This window comes from Heterodontus francisci, chromosome 22 (assembly GCF_036365525.1).
Source record: "Heterodontus francisci isolate sHetFra1 chromosome 22, sHetFra1.hap1, whole genome shotgun sequence".
Lineage (NCBI taxonomy): Eukaryota > Metazoa > Chordata > Chondrichthyes > Heterodontiformes > Heterodontidae > Heterodontus > Heterodontus francisci.
Window position 1 is genome coordinate 53,176,735 of NC_090392.1, and position 18,223 is coordinate 53,194,957.

At 42.6% G+C, this 18,223-nt stretch overlaps 1 protein-coding gene across 1 annotated transcript in view; it reads left to right on the plus strand.

Annotated features, from left to right (window-relative positions):
• The first annotated feature begins 4,456 nt into the window (after positions 1 to 4,456).
• Positions 4,457 to 18,223, plus strand: part of LOC137381616 (V-set and immunoglobulin domain-containing protein 2-like) — a 49,591-nt gene continuing 35,824 nt past the window's right edge. The window contains exons 1-2 of the mRNA XM_068054323.1: positions 4,457 to 4,585; positions 15,861 to 16,024. Coding sequence (XP_067910424.1) covers positions 4,531 to 4,585; positions 15,861 to 16,024 — 219 coding nt within the window. The 5' untranslated portion in view covers positions 4,457 to 4,530. The remainder of the gene's footprint in view (positions 4,586 to 15,860; positions 16,025 to 18,223) is intronic.

Here is an 18,223-nt window from a genome sequence, read left to right on the forward strand (position 1 = left end):
GGTGCAATTTTAAAGGTGGCTGTAGGAACAGAGACCTGGGGTATGTGTACACAAATCGTTGAAGGTGGCAGGACAAGTTGATAAGGCTGTTAAAAAGCATATGGGATCCTTGGCTATGTTAATAGAGGCATAGAGTAGAAAAGCAATTAAGTTATGCGAAATATAAGAATCACAGAATTGTTACAGCGCAGAAGGAGGCCATTCGGCCCATTGTGTCCACACCAGCTCTCCGAAAGAGCAATTCATTTTGTGCCATTCCGCTGCCTTCTCCCGGTAACCCTGCACATTCTTCCTTTTCATATTACAGTCTAATTCCCTTTCAAATGCTTCAATTGAACCTGCCTCCACCATACTCTCAGGCAGTGCATTCCAGACCTTAACCACTCACTGCGTGAAAAAGTTTTTCCTCATGTTGCTTTTTCATCTTTTACCAATTACTTTAAATCTGTGCCCTTTTGTTCTCTCTCCTTTCACGAGTGGGAATAGTTGCCCCCTATCCACTCTGTCCAGACCCCTCATGGTATTGAATACCTCAATCAAATCACCTCTCAGCCTTCTCTTCTCCAATTAAAACAGTCCTAACTTCTCCAATCTATCTTCATGACTGACGTTCCTCATCCCTGGAACTTCATTCTCGTAAATCTTTTCTGTACTCTCTCCAGTGCCCTCGCATCTTTCTTAAAGTGCAACGCCCAGAACTGGACGCAATACTCCAGCTGAGACCAAATTAGTGTCTTCTACAAGTTCAACATAACTTCCTTGCTCTTGTACTCTATGCCCCTACTAATAAAGCCCAGGACACTGTATGCTTGATTATCCACTCTCTCAACCTGTTCTGCCACCTTCAATGACTTATGCACGTATACACCCAGGTCCCTCTGCTCCTCCACCCCTTTTAGAATTATACCCTTTATTTTATATTGTGTCTCCCTTTCATTCTATGAGTTGTAACTTGGCTCACAAGTCTGTTGCGTGGCATTGTATCAAATGCCTTTTGAAAGTCCATGCACACTACATCAACTGCATTGCCCTCATCAACTCTCTCTGTAACCTCCTCAAAAAACTCCAGCAAGTTAGTTAAACATGATTTTCCCTTAAGAAATCCATGCTGGCTTTCTTTAATTAACCCGCATTTGTCCATGTGTCTATTAATTTTGTCCAAATTATACTTTCTAGAAGTTTCTCCACCACCGAAGTTAAACTGACTGGCCTGTAGTTGCTGGGCTTGTCTTTACATCATTTTTGAACAAGGGTATAACGTTTGCAATTCTCTGGTTAGCTGGAGTATTATGTTCAGTTCTGAGCAGCACACTTTAATAAGGGTGGTAAAGCCATAGAGAAGGTGCAGAAGAGATTTACTCGAATGGTCTCAGGGATGAGGGATGTTATGTGGAGAGACTGGAGAAGCTGGGGTTGTTCTCCTTGGAACAGAGAAGCTTAAGAGGAGATTTGATAGAGGTGTTCAAAATCATGAATAGTTTTGCTAGGGTAAATAATGAGAAACCGATTCCAGTTGGCAACCAGATGACACTGATTTAAGGTGATTAGTAAAAGAAACAGGTGGCATGAAGAAACATTTTTTTACACCATGAGTCGTCATGATCTGGAATCCACAGAAGGTACTGCTTGAAAGGGTGGCTGAAGCAGTTTCAATAGTAACTTTCAAAAGAGAATTGGATAAATACTTGAAGGGGAAAAAAATTACCAGGCTATGGGAAAGAGCAGGAGAGTGGGACTAATTAGATAGTTGTACCAAAGACGCAATAAAAGCAACATGGGTCCAGTGGCCTCTTTTTGTGCTGTATCAAACCATGGTTCTGTGGTAACCTCAGGACATCTCAAACTGATTTACAGCCAATTAAATATTTTGAAATGTAGTCACTGGCGGGCTTTGTTGTGAATTAGAGATATTGGATTGGATTTTAAATGCTCGCTGCCGAGATCGGTGGTGAGCTTCAAAGGCACAGCAGTGCCAGCCGCTGCTACCAATATGGCACTGGAATGGATGGCAGGAGCGGGCAAGTATTTATTTCCTTTATTTGTATTATTTAGACTGTTAATGCTGCTCCAGTCATCACGAGGCCTCACCACCGCCGGCAACATCGTGCTGGGCCTTCCCGGCTTCGAGGCCTGTAGCAGGCCTCTCCTGGAAATATTTTCTGACTCCCACACCCCCCCCCCTCCCCTTGCCATGACCCTGACATCGGGTGGGCTGTAAAGTCCAGCCCGTTATTACATCATCTATAAACTGTACCTCAGGATCTTCAGGAAGTAAGAGGTGAACCACTGCCTGGTATCTGTTACACTGTGTTCCTGTAACATGGGTGAGAGTCTGTATGCCAATAGACAATCTATTGATATAAAAGCAAAATACTGCAGATGCTGGAGATCTGAAATAAAAACAAGGAATGCTGGAAATACTCAGCAGGTCTGGCAGCATCTGTGGAGAGAGAAGCAGACAATCTATTGATGCCTGGTTGTGCCATACCTGACCTAGGAGAATGTTCAGTGCTGACCCTGCTGACCAACCCTAATGATCAAAAGTAAAGTGACAATGAGCCAATCAGAATTGTCCAAAGAATTTAAATTTAAAGCAAGGCCACATGGAACAGAATGTGTGTGTTAATTAATATGTCTTTTACGTATTTCTGACCCTGAGTTCTCAAGTTCATGAAATGGATATCAGTGAATGAAGAGGCGACAGGTCAGCTTGATGAATTGAGCTTTCACCATCTTGTGCGTGCAAGGATTACTAAACCAGGCTGCCTGTCACAATGAAGTGTCGGATAATGGCACTAACAATGGAAAGGAGAAAATCGGAAAAAATATTCGTCGTCAAGCTATCAACATACAGACACTGAAGGTGCAGGTTGGCTGAACTCTCTCCTGCAATGCTGCTCTTTATCCACCAGAGGGAACCTTTTTTTACATAGAATTACATAGGATCTACAACAGAGAAACAGTTCATTCGATGTAACTGGTCCACGTCAGTGTTTATATTCCACATGAGCCTCCTCACACCCTTCTGCATCTAACCTTATTAGCATAACCTTCAATTCCTTTCTCCCTTAGTTGTTTATCCAACTTCCCCTTAAATGCATCTGTGAGCTTTACACAAGTGTTTTGTAGACATGGAGAGCTGGGGTTGCAATATTGTCACACAAAGTATGACTTTTTTTTAAGCAATCTGATATTTTCAACCAAGCAAAAATAAAGCCACTTTTGGTGTTGGATTGATGCGCTCCTTGAAGATCCGCAAATAATAGGACGACGTCTTAGAAAAGAACCCATTGTCTCCGCAGCAGCCAACCCAAACCCTGCTATTCGTGAATTATGAGTTCTGCAGGGAGAGTTTTTGTTGTTTATCCATTAAGTGTAGCTCTGGGAAGCTTCACTGGGCAGACTGATGTCTTCATTTCTGGGAACATATTCATCAGTCCAGTATCCTGAAGCTATTCAGTGGAGAACGTATTGGTGGGGTTCAACACAAAAAAAATGTGAGATCTATGGAATAGAAGCAAGGATGGCCTCAGTATATGCAAACAAAGATATCCAACTACAATAGTTCAGGCATGGGGCAGAAGAAAAGAGAGACATGTGCTTCTTTGGGAGAAAGGTAAAGTGACCCTCTTAAAAAGGAATTAAGAGAGGAAGAAAAGAGGACAGAGAAAAGGGACAGAGACCCTTTTGAGGAGATGAGAAAGGGGAATGAGGCCCTCTTGAGCTAAGATAGAAGAGGGAGAGACTCCTTTTTAATGGGTCAAATCATCTTGTGGAGGACATGAAAGAGGGAAGAGACAGGACTGGGAAATGCTAAGGAATGCAACACTTTTATATTTAATATCCAGTATTGGGGGTAGGAGGGGGGAGACAATGGGAGAAGACACAATGAGAGAGAAAGAGAGAGATATACCTTATTCTTTTGAACAGAATGGGGAAGTAACATTGAAGTACTGCCCATATATGTACCTTCCTCTACAAATGAAAGCCATAATTCAGAAGCTAAATAGCATTACTGAAGGTGGAGTGTATGACCTATTAGGTAACCCTGAACTCAGTTCAACCAATAACACTGTAATTTGTAAAGTGATTCACCCAGTTAAGTGTTGAAAGGCAGTTTCGATCAATAGCACTCCTGCTATTTACTAAGATTAATCGTGCCTCATAAACAGTAGCTGTAGCAGGTTAAACCATAGCCAGATTGAGATTTATTAGTTATTAATTATAAATAATATTTTAAAATGTTGCAAATTATTACAACTCAGGTTTTCTATGGAATTCCTCAAAATGACTTAACGAGAGTCTCCAAGTTTACACATTGGTGAATGGGTAACTGGCTTCTCCATTGGTTTAATTCTATTTGATTACTGTGTCAGACCAATGAAAACATTCAGTGACGTGTTTGCTCAGGGGCTGGGAGAGATAAAGTCCCTTATCATGACGCAAATCACTTTCATTCTTTTACCCCATTTGACTGTAAAAGGGAGAGGTCTGAGAGCGGGACTACATCGGATCAAGCTGTCTGTCAGAATGCTTTGGAAGCTCATTCCGATCTTTCTTTTACTACTTCTCACTTCGTATTTTGGTAAGTCAGTTTCAGTAATTCATGGACAGAATAATGTTGTTTCCAATCACAAAATCACACTGATGTTGACAGTAGAAGCAGAGTTAAAGGGTCACAAATCACCTCACCATTTGCTCCCTCACCACCTCATCATTCATCACCACTTTTAAACTGGGTGGGGGGGGGTGGTGGTTGTGGGGTGTAAATTTTCCTCTGGTCTCTATTTCCAGTTACAAGTAAAAGCTTTCTAAAAGAACTTTGGAAACATTGCAAAGGGAATCTCGTGCTTATGGTGTTGCTGACACCTGAGAATTCTTATTGGTGGCATGTAATGCAACGATCACAAGCAGCTGATGTTTGGTCATTGGAAACAATAAAATGGGTGTTCCTGCTATTCGAGTAACCAGGCTCTGGAAGGCTCTTTGGCTCCATTTTATTCAGACGATGCTTTCATGGGTCGGTCTTTTAGTCTTAGGGAGGGATGGCAAATACTCGGCAACATTTTTTAAAATTACACATTCCCCATTATGCTTTGGGCTGGTCACTAGAGTACAAGAAGGCTTGGATGAAGAAGGCCCTTTGACCCATTTGACCTCACTCTTCCAGGATAGCAACTCAACCATTTCCCCGTTCCAACTTCCAGCTATTTCTTTAAAAAATTCAATGTCCTGGCCTCAAATAATCTTTTTTGTTAACCTGTTCCACTGTTGATTACCCTTTGTGTACAGAATGATTTTCAGATCTCTGCCTTAAATTGGCCCCAACCTGAATCTCTCTTGCTGTCCTAGCACATCTCAAAGTATGGATCTAGTTTTACTTTCTCCATGCTGTTAAGTATTGATAAGGCCCCTTCTGAGCCATTGCTATTTGAGATTAATATTATGCATTGCTATGGTTATAGCTGGTCATTGCTTATGCTGAGACCGGTGGCTCCAATGTTTTGTTTTAAATTGCTGACAGGTTCTAGTTGATTTATTATCTCATAGATTCTGCCTTTCAATTGTGTGAGACAAAGCATATATCTCATACATCACATATTATCGCTAATATCACATATCACATATTTTGCTCACGTGTAGGGTAAATACCGACATGGGTTGACACGGCCTGTTTTGGTGTTGTAACTTTTATCTAGTTTTAAGTATACTGTGCTTTCAAATTAATCTGACACTGATATGCCAAATATTATTAATTAAAGCTTTTCTTTAACAAATTGACTATTGACAAAGTCACAGATCTCTATTAAGCCTGCACAATTTAGGGTCTAGATTTAAGGTTAGGACTAGGGTTAGGGTGTTAGTGATTAGAGTTAGAGACAGCAATCAACAGCATGGTAGCAATAGCAGAGACTGCCTTTGACATCACCAGTTGTCACTAAGCATGTCTATTTCATTGTTATTATTGTTTAACTCCCTTAATGGCTCAGTTGGTAATTGCAATGCCTCATGTTCCGGGATCAGGAAAAATCCAGGTTCAACTGCCAGCCTGGATGGAGGTAGGAGTCTACAATTGGTTTGAATCGCCCTAACATAAGCAAAGGAAGATGTAGTCAAGGTTCACACTGTTGATCATTGAGCCCTATTGGAAAGTATGGATGTGGGGACACTGACTGCGATGGCGATCTCAGTCAAATAGATTGAACACAGGGCTTGGAGTCGTGGCAGATATGAACAAATTACCTCAGTGGTCATAAACTCCTCATGCTCATCCCAGTTCACAGTGCATTTGTGAAAGGCATCATTACCATCTTAAACTTTAAATACTGAGAGCAACCAAGAATAACAAAGGTAAGAGTTGGTGGGAAAAAAACACAAATATTAAAATGCAAGACTACGAACTAAACCAACTAAAGATTGGAGCTAACTTCAGCAGGAGATCATTAAAACAGAAAGTTGGGGGGTGGGGGGGAGATGGTGGTGGTGAAATTCCTTGGAGCATTTCCTGTAACTTTGGCAGTAGCTCAATGGAACCCTAATTTTTGCAAGTTACTCCAAAGTTGCAGGAGAAACTCTGAGGAAATTAAATCCATTTGTTTTTTCACCTGCAACAGAACCAGAACAGAACCTTTCTGAAGGCTACTTGAGCAGGCCTGTTCCTCGGACTGTTCGTCTGCCCAAATTTTATGGGCCAGCCTCATGCCATTGACGAAGCCTTGACCAAAGATGCAAAACCTGGTGTGAGTCTTTACAACAGGTTATTTAAATATTGAAATGAGGCTGTGCATGCTGATAACATAGCCTTATTCTTTGTTCCCAAACGGTTTGTTGGGAAAACCAAGTTCCTCCTTGAATTGGCTGCATGAAGTTGGATGCCCAACTTTCTTAGCCATGCTCGGTGCCAGTGAGAATGTTCGTCACCAGCAAGATATCACTGAGGGTGACACACAGGAGGATGGGGACTGTGTTTATAGACTGTATCCAAGTCAGTCAGCACCTCCAGAAGAAGAGAGAAAATTGGAGGACAAAATAACAATGATTGTTTAAACAAACTTCAACAAATGGTCATTAAAACAGAAAATTGGGGAAGTGAAATTCCTTGGGCTGTCTGTCCAGATGTACAAATTGATGAAATGATTGTCCCCAGTATTCTGCTAATCCATACACTCACTAGCTTGCATGTTCAGACACATGAGCATCACCCAAATAATAGAGCACACAAAGCCCTTAATTTCTTCTTCTCATCCAATAGCATTCAGGAAATTATTCATTGTTTTCTGTTTCCAAAGAATCACAGAAGCACAGAATTGTTACAGCACAGAAGGAGGCCATTCAGCCCATTGTGTCTGCACCGGCTCTCCAAATGAGCAATTCACCGAAAGCCATTCCCCGGGCTTCTCCCCATAACTCTGCACATTCTTCCTTTTCAGATAACAATCTAATTCACTTTTGAATGCCTCGATTGAACCTGCCTCCACCACACTCTCAGGCAGTACATTCCAGATCCCAACCTCTCGCTGCGTGAAGAAGTTTTTCCTCATGTCACTTTTGTTTCTTTTGCAAATCACTTGAAATCTGTGCCCTCTCGTTCTCGATCCTTTCATGAGTGGGAACAATTTTTCCCTATCCACTCTGTCCAGACACATCATGATTTTGAATACCTCTATCAAATCTCCTCTCAGCCTTCTCTTATCCAAGAAAAACTGTCCCAACTTCTCCAATTCATCTACGCAACTGAAGTTCCTCATCCCTGGAACCATCCTCGTGAATCTTTTCTTGTACTGTCTCCAATGTCTTCACATCTTTCCTAAAGTGCGGCGCCTAGAACTGGACGCAATACTCCAGCTGAGGCCGAATTAGTGTCTTCTACAAGTTGAACATAATCTCCTTGCTCTTGCACGCTATATCCCGAGCAATAAAGCCTAGGATACTATATGCTTTACCAACTGATCTCTCAACCTGTCCTGCCACCTTGAATGGCTTATGCACATATACACCCAGGTCCCTCTGCTCTTGCACCCCTTTAGAGTCGTACCTTTTATGTTATATTGTCTCTTCATGTTCTTCCTACCAAAATGAATGACTTCACATTTCTCCACATGGAACTTAATCTGCCACTTGTCTGACCATTCCACCAACTTGTCTCTGTCCTATTAAAGTTCTACACTATTCTCTTCACAGTTCACAATGGTTCTAGGTTTCATATCATCTGCAAACTTTGAAATTGTGCCCTGTACACCAAGACCCAGGTCATTAATATATATCTGGAAGAGCAAGGGTCCCAAACTGACCCCTGGCAAACTCCATTACAGACCTTCCTCCAGCCTGAAAAACATCCATTAACCATTACTCTTTGTTTCCTGTCACTCAGCCAATTTTGTATTTATATTGCTATTGTCCCTTTTATTCCATGAACTATAATTTTGCTCACAATCTGTTGTGTGGCATTGTATCAAATCCCTTTTTGAAGTCCATGTACACCACATCCACAGCATTGCCCTCATCAACCCTCTCTGTTACCTCTTCAAAAAATTCCAGGAAGTGAGTTAAACATGATTTTCTCTTAACAAATCCATGCTGGCCTTCCTTAACTAACCCACATTTGTCCATGTGAGTATTAGTTTGGTCCTGAATTATTGTTTCTCAAAGTTTCCCCACCACAAAAGTTAAACTGACTGGCCTATAGTTGTTGGGCTTATCTTTAAAACTTTTTTGAACAAGTTTGTAACATTTGGAATTGTTCAGTCCTCTGACACCAACCCTGAGTATAAGGAAGACTGGAAAATTATGGCCAATGCCTTCGCAATTTCCACTCTCTCTTCCCTCAGTATCCTTGGATGCATCTCATCCGGTCCTGGTGCTTTATCCACATTAAGTATAGACAGCCTATCTAATACGTCCTCCTTATCAATTTTACAACCTTCTAGTATATTAATTACCTCCTCTTTTACTGTGGCCTGGGTAGTGTTTTCTTCCTTGGTAAAGACAGATGAAAAGTATTCATTTAATACCTCAGCTATTACTCCCTGCCTCCATGTGTAAATCCCCCTTTTGGTCCCTAATCGGCCCCACTCCACCTTTTACTACGCTTTTACTATTTATATGTCTACAGAAGACTTTGGGATTCCCTTTTGTGTTAGCTGCCAGTCTCTTTTTATACTCTCTCTTTGCTTCTCTTATTTGCTGTTTCACTTCCCCTCTGAACCTTCTATATTCAGCCTGGTTCTTCATTGCATTATCTACCTGACGTCTGTCACTTTTTCTTCTTCATCTTCGTCTCTATCTCTTTTGTCATCCAGGGAGCTCTGGATTTATTTACCCTACCTTTATCCTTCAAGGGAATATACCTTGACTGTGCCCGAACTATCCTATCTTTGAAGGTAGCCATTGTTCAGCTACTGTTTTTCCTGCCAACCTTTGATTCCAATTTATTTGGCCCAAAACCATTCTTACCCCATTAAAGTTGGCTTTCCCCTAGTTAATTATTCTTACTCTAGATTGTTCTTTGTTCTTTTCCATAACCACCCTAAACCTTATGATACAATGATCACTGTCCCCTAAAGGTTCTCCTACTGATATTTTATCTACTTGGCCCACCTCATTCCCAAGAACCAGGTCCAACAGTGCCTCCCCTCTTGTTGGACTGGAAATATACTGCTGTAGAAAATTTTCCTGAACACGCCCTAGGAACTCTTGTCCCTCTCTGCCCTTTACACTGCTACTATCCCAGTCCATATGTGGATAATTAAAGTTCCCCATTATAACTACTCTATAATTCTTGCATCTCTCTTTAATACATCTCTTGCAAATTTGTTCCTCTACATCCTTTCCACTAGTTGGCAGCCTATAGACAACGGCGAGCAATGTAATTGCACTTTTATTGTTCCTTAGCTCTAACCAAATAGATTCCGTCCTTGACCCCTCAGAGATATCCTCTTTCTCCAGCACTGCAATGCTGTCCTTAATCAATACTGCCACTCCTCCCCCTTTTCTTCCTTTTCTATCTTTCCTGAACATCTTGTATCCAGGAATATTTAACAGCCAGTTCTGCCCTTCCTTGAGCTAGGTCTCTGTTATAGCCACAATATCATATTTCCACATGTCAATCTGTGCCTGTAACTCACCAATCTTATTAACAACACTCTGTGCATTCACATACATGCACATTAACCCTAGGCCCAACCATCTTCAGCTGCTTCATCAATGATCTTCCTTCAATCATAAGGTCAGAAGTGGGGATGTTCGCTGATGATTGCACAATGTTCAGCACCATTCGTGACTCCTCAAATACTGAAGCAGTCCGTGTAGAAATGCAGCAAGACCTGGACAATATCCAGGCTTGGGCTGATACGTGGCAAGTAACATTCGTGCCACACAAGTGCCAGGCAATGACCATCTCCAACGAGAGAATCTAACCATCTCCCCTTGACATTCGATGGCATTACCATCGTTGAATCCCCCACTATCAACATCCTAGGGGCTACCATTGACCAGAAACTGAACTGGAGTAGCCATATAACTACCGTGGCTACTAGAGCAGGTCCAAGGCTGGGAATCCTGCAGTGAGCAACTCATCTCCTGACTCCCCAAAGCCTGTCCACCATCTACAAGGCACAAGTCAGGAGTGTGATGGAATACTCTCCACTTGCCTGGATGTGTGCAGTTCCAACAACACTCAAGAAGCTCGACACCATTCTGAACAAAGCAGCCCACTTGATTGGCACACCATCCACAAACATTCACTCCCTCCGCTACTGACGCACAGTGGCAGCAGTGTGTGCCATCTACAAGATGCACTGTAGCAACGCACCAAGGCTCCTTCGACAGCACCTTCCAAACCCATGACCTCTACCAACTAGAAGGTGAAGAGCAGCAAATGCATGGAAACACCACCACCTGCAAGTTTCCCTCCAAGTCACACACCATCCTGACTTGGAACTATATTGTCGTTCCTTCACTGTCGCTGGGTCAAAATCCTGGAACTCCCTTCCTAACAGCACTGTGGGTGTATCTACCTCACATGGACTGTAGCGGTTCAAGAAGGCAGCTCACCACCACCTTCTGAAGGGAACTTAGGAATGGGCAATAAATGCTGGCCTAGCCAGCGAAGCCCACATCCCATAAATGAATTTTAAAAAAAATTAGACTTCATTACTTTCTCCCTTGCCCTGACCTCACCTAATTACTTACTCTAGTACTATCTATCTCTCCTAGTATTCTGTGCACCTTGATATTCCTCTCTGATATTTCCTCTTGGTTCCAATGCCCCTGCCAAGTTAGTTTAAACCCTCCCCAATAGCACTAGCAAATCGCCCCATTTAAATCTGCACCTTCTCTCCAGTAGATCATGCCTTATGGTAGGCTGTGGTTCCAGAAGAGGGGCTGGCAGGCCATCCAAACCCCATTCCAATTGTTACCTTCAAGTGTGAGCATAGATGGTATTGGTAGGTTGTTGTTCTGTGGGGAGCATTCCATGGGAGAGCAATCCTCTCTTCAGTCAATGTATTTGTAGTTTCCAAAGGGCCTGGGGACCTGGTCCAACTACACTAAAGCTAATTTGTCTGTATAGCAATAGTGACTACATTTCAGTTAATCAGTTATGACGTGGTTCTCCTTGACACCCCGATGAGGAGCTCTCTTGCATCGTCCTCACTCTCTACCATTCTAAGATCACTCACTCTGCACAGCCCAGGAGTTGAGTCTGGGGTCTTGGTCTGTATGCCACAGTACCATACTGAGCTATTAGGGAACTCCAGTGCCATTAATTATTTACCTCAGCACCAAAGACTGTGACTAACTAGAATACTGAGGGGTGGAAATGTCTCTGCTTAACCAGAACTGCTATAAAAATTTTTAGTGCAGAATTTTGCCTGGCAGAATTGGGACACATCCTGCTGTTGACTGCAGAGTCTACTTGCTATGTCATTAAAGTGGAGTGCCCTTCAGTCAGTGTTCAACAGCACAGATTTAACCAGAGAGCCATTCTCTATAAGAAAGTGGTAGGGGAATTGAGGGAAGGTGGGGATGTGGTAGGAATATGGGATTAATGTAGGATTAGTATAAATGGGTGGTTGATGGTCGATACAGACTTGGTGGACCGAAGGGCCTGTTTCAGTGCTGTATCTCTAAATAAAAATAAAATAAAATAAATGAAAATACTCCCTCTGTGAAACAATTCCAGTATGAATCTGACTGTGACTGTCAGTGAAAGTAACACTGTATCTCACCAACACTCAGCTGCAGTGCTGAGTTCAGGTTACATTACCACATTCTCGATGCAATGGCAGATCTTACTTCTGTCTTCCAATTTTCTCTCTTCCTTACCTGAAAGTAGTGACTCATACTGGGGGAGATGGGTAAGGCCTGCCTTCCAATACCTACCCAACCGATCCTTCTGCATATGTGAGTCCAGGCAGTAAATACTGATAGGATATTGTGTGTGTGAAGAGAGGTGAGAGTTACACCCAGTCCTGAATGTACTTCCCAATCCCAATGTGTACTTCCCAGCAAGCGCCAAAGGGCACTGATTAGGAATGGGGATCATGGCTGATTATTTGTAGCCCATGGGTGTTCTGATCAAATAGTCTATTTTTGCATAATTCAGCTGAGGAAAAAGGCATCTTCCTGACTTGTACACTTAACTAGATAACAAAGCTGCTTATATAATGCCATGTTAGTGCTGCTAGTGAGACCCATGTTGGTGAGACCCATGTTAGTCCTGCTGGTGAGACCTGTGCTAGTGCTGCTGGTGTGACCTCTACTCATGCTGCTGGTGTGATCGTGCTAGTGCTGCTCATGTGACTTATGCTAGTGCTGCTGGTGTGACCTCTGCTCATGCTGCTGGTGTGATCGTGCTGGTGCTGCTCATGTGACTTACGCTAGTGCTGCTGGTGTGACCTGCACTAGTCCTGCTGGTGTGACCTCTGCTGATGCTGCTGGTGTGACCTCTGCTGTTGCTGCTGGTGTGACCTGCACTAATCCTGCTGGTGTGACCTCTGCTGATGCTGCTGGTGTGATCTGCACGAGTCCTGCTGGTGTGACCTCCACTCATGCTGCTGTTGTGACGGTGCTAGTGTGGCTCATGTGACCTGTGCTGGTGCTGCTGGTGTGATCATGCTGGTGCTGCTGGTGTGACCTGTTCTTGTGCTGCTACTTTACAACATGCAAGCATCATGAAACTTTGGAGGTGCCATTGCACTTAACCCAATACAAAAGGAGTTTAATTTACCCACTGAGCCATTGGGAGAACAAACTAGCTTTACAGGGAATATCACATTGTGAAATGCATTCTCAGTCTATGGAATATCCCCAGGTTGCTGTGCTTGTGAAAACATGACTGAATGTGAAAGGGAGATTATATTTGAAGCGAGACACAGATAGCATGGTTCTGTTCCACTGTATAAATAGGGCATTATTTACACACTTATCAGTGAGTTGAAGGTTTTTTGAAATAGCTCAAGGGATATGAACTCACAGGAAACTGACCAGCAATGAGTGAATAGCACATAGAATACTGGATGCCTGAGAATGATTATGTAATGTAGCTGAGGGGGATTGGACAATCTCACAAACTGGGAATAAATTCATCTTCACCTGATCCCTAAGATGTCAGTCCCAACCACAATGGAATCGGTGAGAATTACAGGTGTTGGTGTTGGGATATGGGCCTACATTTCTTACTATTAATTTTTGGCAATTAAGTTCCCCAAACTTCACATTTATACAATACAGAATGACTGCACACTACAGTGTAGCTAAGACCAGATCCCATATGCAAAAATCATAGTAAGATCTACATAATGTCCCATACCACTTGGTCATACCTTCATCAGTGTGTGCATGAGGATATCAATATCTGTTCTCACGGACAATGCTAAGGGAATTAGTTAGCCTGTTCCACAGTGTAACAGAGGGAACTGGTAGCTTACAGTCAAAGCACCAAGGAACATAGTGTTTAAAAAAATATAGGCTGGGTTGTGTTAATATAAAGATACCCACAATGTTTACACAGGACAGTCATGCAACAAAACATCACTAACCCAAGGCCATTAGACTCATTTAAAAAACAGTTGGGGAAGGATGGCCCTTTCAACCTAAACCAACTGATGGAAACTGGTGTGATCAGATTGGCTGCTTGCTTTAAAAGACGCCTGGTGGAAAGTAAAATTTGATAGCCTGTTAAACAGACGGTCGATTTTATTGAGCCTGTTTACCACCAATCTGCTTAGGTTAAAATTTGCTCCCTCTTGGATTCTATATTGAGATCACAGGAGGGCTTGTACTCTGTAAGATTCAGATCAAAGGCTGCAGCAGTTTAAAAAGGCCCATCACCACCTTTTCAGGGCAACTAGGAATGGGCAGTAGATTGGGCTTTGCCAGCATCGTGCACATCACAAGAAGAAATACAAATAATTTACTGACGAGCTTCATTCATCTGATTTTGTTATGAATTTCAAATCCAGAATAAAAAATCCAGGTGAAGTTGCAACTGCATTCATTTCTGCCAATCAAATAACTTTAAAGGAAGATTTTTAAAATCCATTTTTCCATCAACTGTGAGCCACTTCACATGATGCCATCGGTATGCAATGCTTCACTGCTTCCATATATTGTACATGAAGGGCAGACACCTCTCCATTCTTCTGTCAAAACTGAGTACTAAGAAATAAGCTCTAAGTCACAACTAAGCAATGGTTGCTAAGAAATGGGATACTGATTTGCTGCTTCAAGACTGAGGACAATGAGAGATTTGTGTAGTTAGCAAATTGCTGCAAGGTTCTGTGCTATAATGGTTCAGTAACCAATCACGGCTGGAATTTCTGCATTACAGATTGATTTTAATTCATAAAATGATGTGACAGCTGGCACCCAGCAAGTGGAAGACATCCAAATCCAAGATCAATATGTCCAGTTCCTGATAATTTAAATAGGATATGTTAAATAATGTGTATGTCCGATTCCTAGTAATCGCATTGGAATGAGTGATGCAGCCCTGACCTAAATGGTGTGGTTATCTGACCCTTGATGGCTGAGTAGAGAGGGTGAAGGGAAGCTCATGGTAGCCATCTGGTCAATGCACCTGTTCCATGCACTGGATCTCAAAATGATGGCAGATCTTAACCAGGATCATGGATAAATTGCTACACTTGGTTCTGTGGTTTAAATGAGTGGAAATTGAGCTTGAAACCAGCTTCACAAACAACAGAGACTTTGCCATTGATTTGTCTCTGAAAATGGAAGAACTCAGAATTCTAAACATGGCTGATTATTATTGGTGTTTCCATTGGTGACAAGAAAGATAATAAGCTGTACATGTATGTGGTACATTTTCCTCAAATTGTTTTGAAGGCATGGGAATTATCAAATATTGGGTCTCTTTGATTGTCTTTCTTGATGGCCCACATATTGTAAGCTCTCTTGACTACTTAGAATACCTTTATTAAGGAAGTACTTAGTATTACATTTGTATGGTATAAACCCATGAGTTCCAATCTCATCATAGTAACCTGAGTATTTTTGAATTCAGTTTAAAAAATCTAGGGGAATAAAAAACTAGCATCTGTAAAAAGAAAGCATGAGTTGTCGAATTGTCATAAAAATCCAACTGATTCACTCATGCTCTTTAGGGAAGGAAACCTATAATTCTTTACCGGTAAGCAAGCCACTCAGTTGTCTTAAACTGCAATGAAGAATACCACATGCACTGCAGTTGTTCAACAGGCACATTACTACCACCAGCTTCTCAGGGGAATGAGGATGAGCAATATATGTTGGCTTTGCTAGCGACACTGGCATCACAAGAATGATTTATTTTTAAAAGACCTACTCTGAAATATAATGTTTCCAATTTACTTTTACAGATGCAGTACAGTCTATATCTGTAACAACAGATGAGCCAAATGTGGTCGTGAACATTGGCAACAATGCCACACTTGACTGCACTTACAGAACGTATGTTGGGTCCATGTTTTCCCTTGAATGGCGCTTTACAGCAGGGCCAAAAGCAGATGCTCAATCAGAGAAGGTAAGAGTTGGTAGTGCCCCATTTCTCTACATTTCAAAATGCCCTCATTTCCTGCTTATAAACCATTCTCCAGCCTAAATGAAGGAAAGAATTTTATGTAGTGTGGCTTTTCAATCATAGGAGTCAGACCTGGCTCAGTTGGTAGCACTGTCACATCTCTGTTAAAAGGTTGATGGGTTCAAGCCCACTCTAGAAAGTTGAGCACAATATCCAGGCTGACTCTTGAGTGCGGTACTGAGGGAGTGCTGCACTGTCAAAGGTACCGTCTTTCTGATGAAATGTTAAACCGAGGTAGATATTAAGATCCCATAGCATTATTTTGAAGACAAGCAGGGGAATTCTCCCTGGTGTGCTGACCAATATTTATCCCTCAACCAACATCACTAAATTTCTGGACATTATCACATTGCTATTTGTAGGATTTTGTAGTGCACAATTTTTCTACATGATAACAGTGAGAAAATACTGCATTGGCTGCAAGGCACTATATAAATGCAGGTTCCTTCTTTCATATCAAAGCATTTGACATACAGCGAGTTACATTGAAGTGTAGTGATTGTTATGTAGGCAAAAGCAACAACCATTTTGTACACAGCAGGATTCCACAAACAAAAGGTGAACGACCAGTTACTCTGGGGAGAATTTTAAGTTTTTGTGGTCAGCCATTGCAATAAGCAGGAAGACCATCTGGCAGGTGCAGTGGAGACCCAGTCCATTGTCATGGCTGAACTTCGTTTGAATGAAGGCTGCTCCCTGCCTGTCCCTCAGTGGCAGCTCACCAGACTTGGGCTGGAGCAATATCAGGTGTCCCAGAGGCCGTCCAGCTAAAAGCAATTTAAAGCACCAGGAGTGGGGTTGTGGTGCTCAGGAGGGTTTCACAAATGTGGAAAGGGGAAGTGGGGGGGAGGAGGGGGAACACAGGGTGGCAGCTGCTCAGTCTATTTTTGTGGAATCCAAAGGAGCTCTACTGATCATCTTGGCCCCACAACAATTTACTTACCTCGGAGGGTCTCCACTCTAGCCCATCAATGTCTACTGAGTGGAGAAGCCACAATGGCTGCTCTGCCCAAGATGACTTTGGGGTCCTGTCTACGGATAGGACCCTGATTAGGATACATTTATGAGGCTCCTGCATGAGTCTGGTGGGCATCTCAGCCTCCTGTTTTAAGATAACCGCCGGGTGGAAAAAGAACAGTAAATGGACTGGTTTGGTTTAATTTCCGCTGCACCAGATTTCTGCCAAGTGGAGAGATTTAAATCCTGACTTCTCCTTTTTGCTGGGGTTGCGGTTGAGGTAGGAATTTTGGCCAGGAGAACTTCCTGTTCCCTTTAAAATAGTGCCACGGGGATGCTAAACATCTGTGACCTCGGTTTAAAATCTCGTCTTCTACCAATTTTCCTCTTGAAGAGCGGCACAGTGGCGCAGTGGTTAGCATCGCAGCCTCACAGCTCCAGGGACCCGGGTTCGATTCTGGGTACTGCCTGTGCGGAGTTTGCAAGTTCTCCCTGTGTCTGCGTGGGTTTCCTCCGGGTGCTCCGGTTTCCTCCCACATGTCAAAGACTTGCAGGTTGATAGGTTAATTGGCCATTATAAATTGCCCCTAGTATAGGTAGGTGGTAGGGAAATATAGGGACAGGTGGGGATGTGGTAGGAATATGGGATTAGTGTAGGATTAGTATAAATGGGTGGTTGATGGTCGGCACAGACTCGGTGGGCCGAAGGGCCTGTTTCAGTGCTGTATCTCTAAACTAAATGGTTTACTCCTGATCCTATTCTTAGGTCCCTATGACACTTTTGTGGGTATTATGGGACAATAATATTTGTGTTTATATCAGTGAGAAATAGAGTGGAATTGTAACATAACAGACCTGCTTTTAAGGGGGCGGGGCAGCAGCGGTGTTACTCCTGCTGGTCCTTGAGCTGTTGGCGTTGCTGGTGCTGCACCTCTTGTTCTAGAGTGGAGATGCTCCCATGCTACAGTGAAGGCTGACAGCAGGAAAGGTCAATTCAAGATGAATACAGTCCAATGTAGGTGAACGGCTTCCAAAAAGTTAGAAATCACCTGTGAAGCAGTGAAAGCACACTAGCAGAACAAGTGCTGTGAGCACAAGCCTTTCACGTAGGTAGCCCAGCAGCTCCGTAGTTTCACTGTTTAAAGGGTTTCCAGCCTGTTACTTTCATTAATCAATGACTTCCCA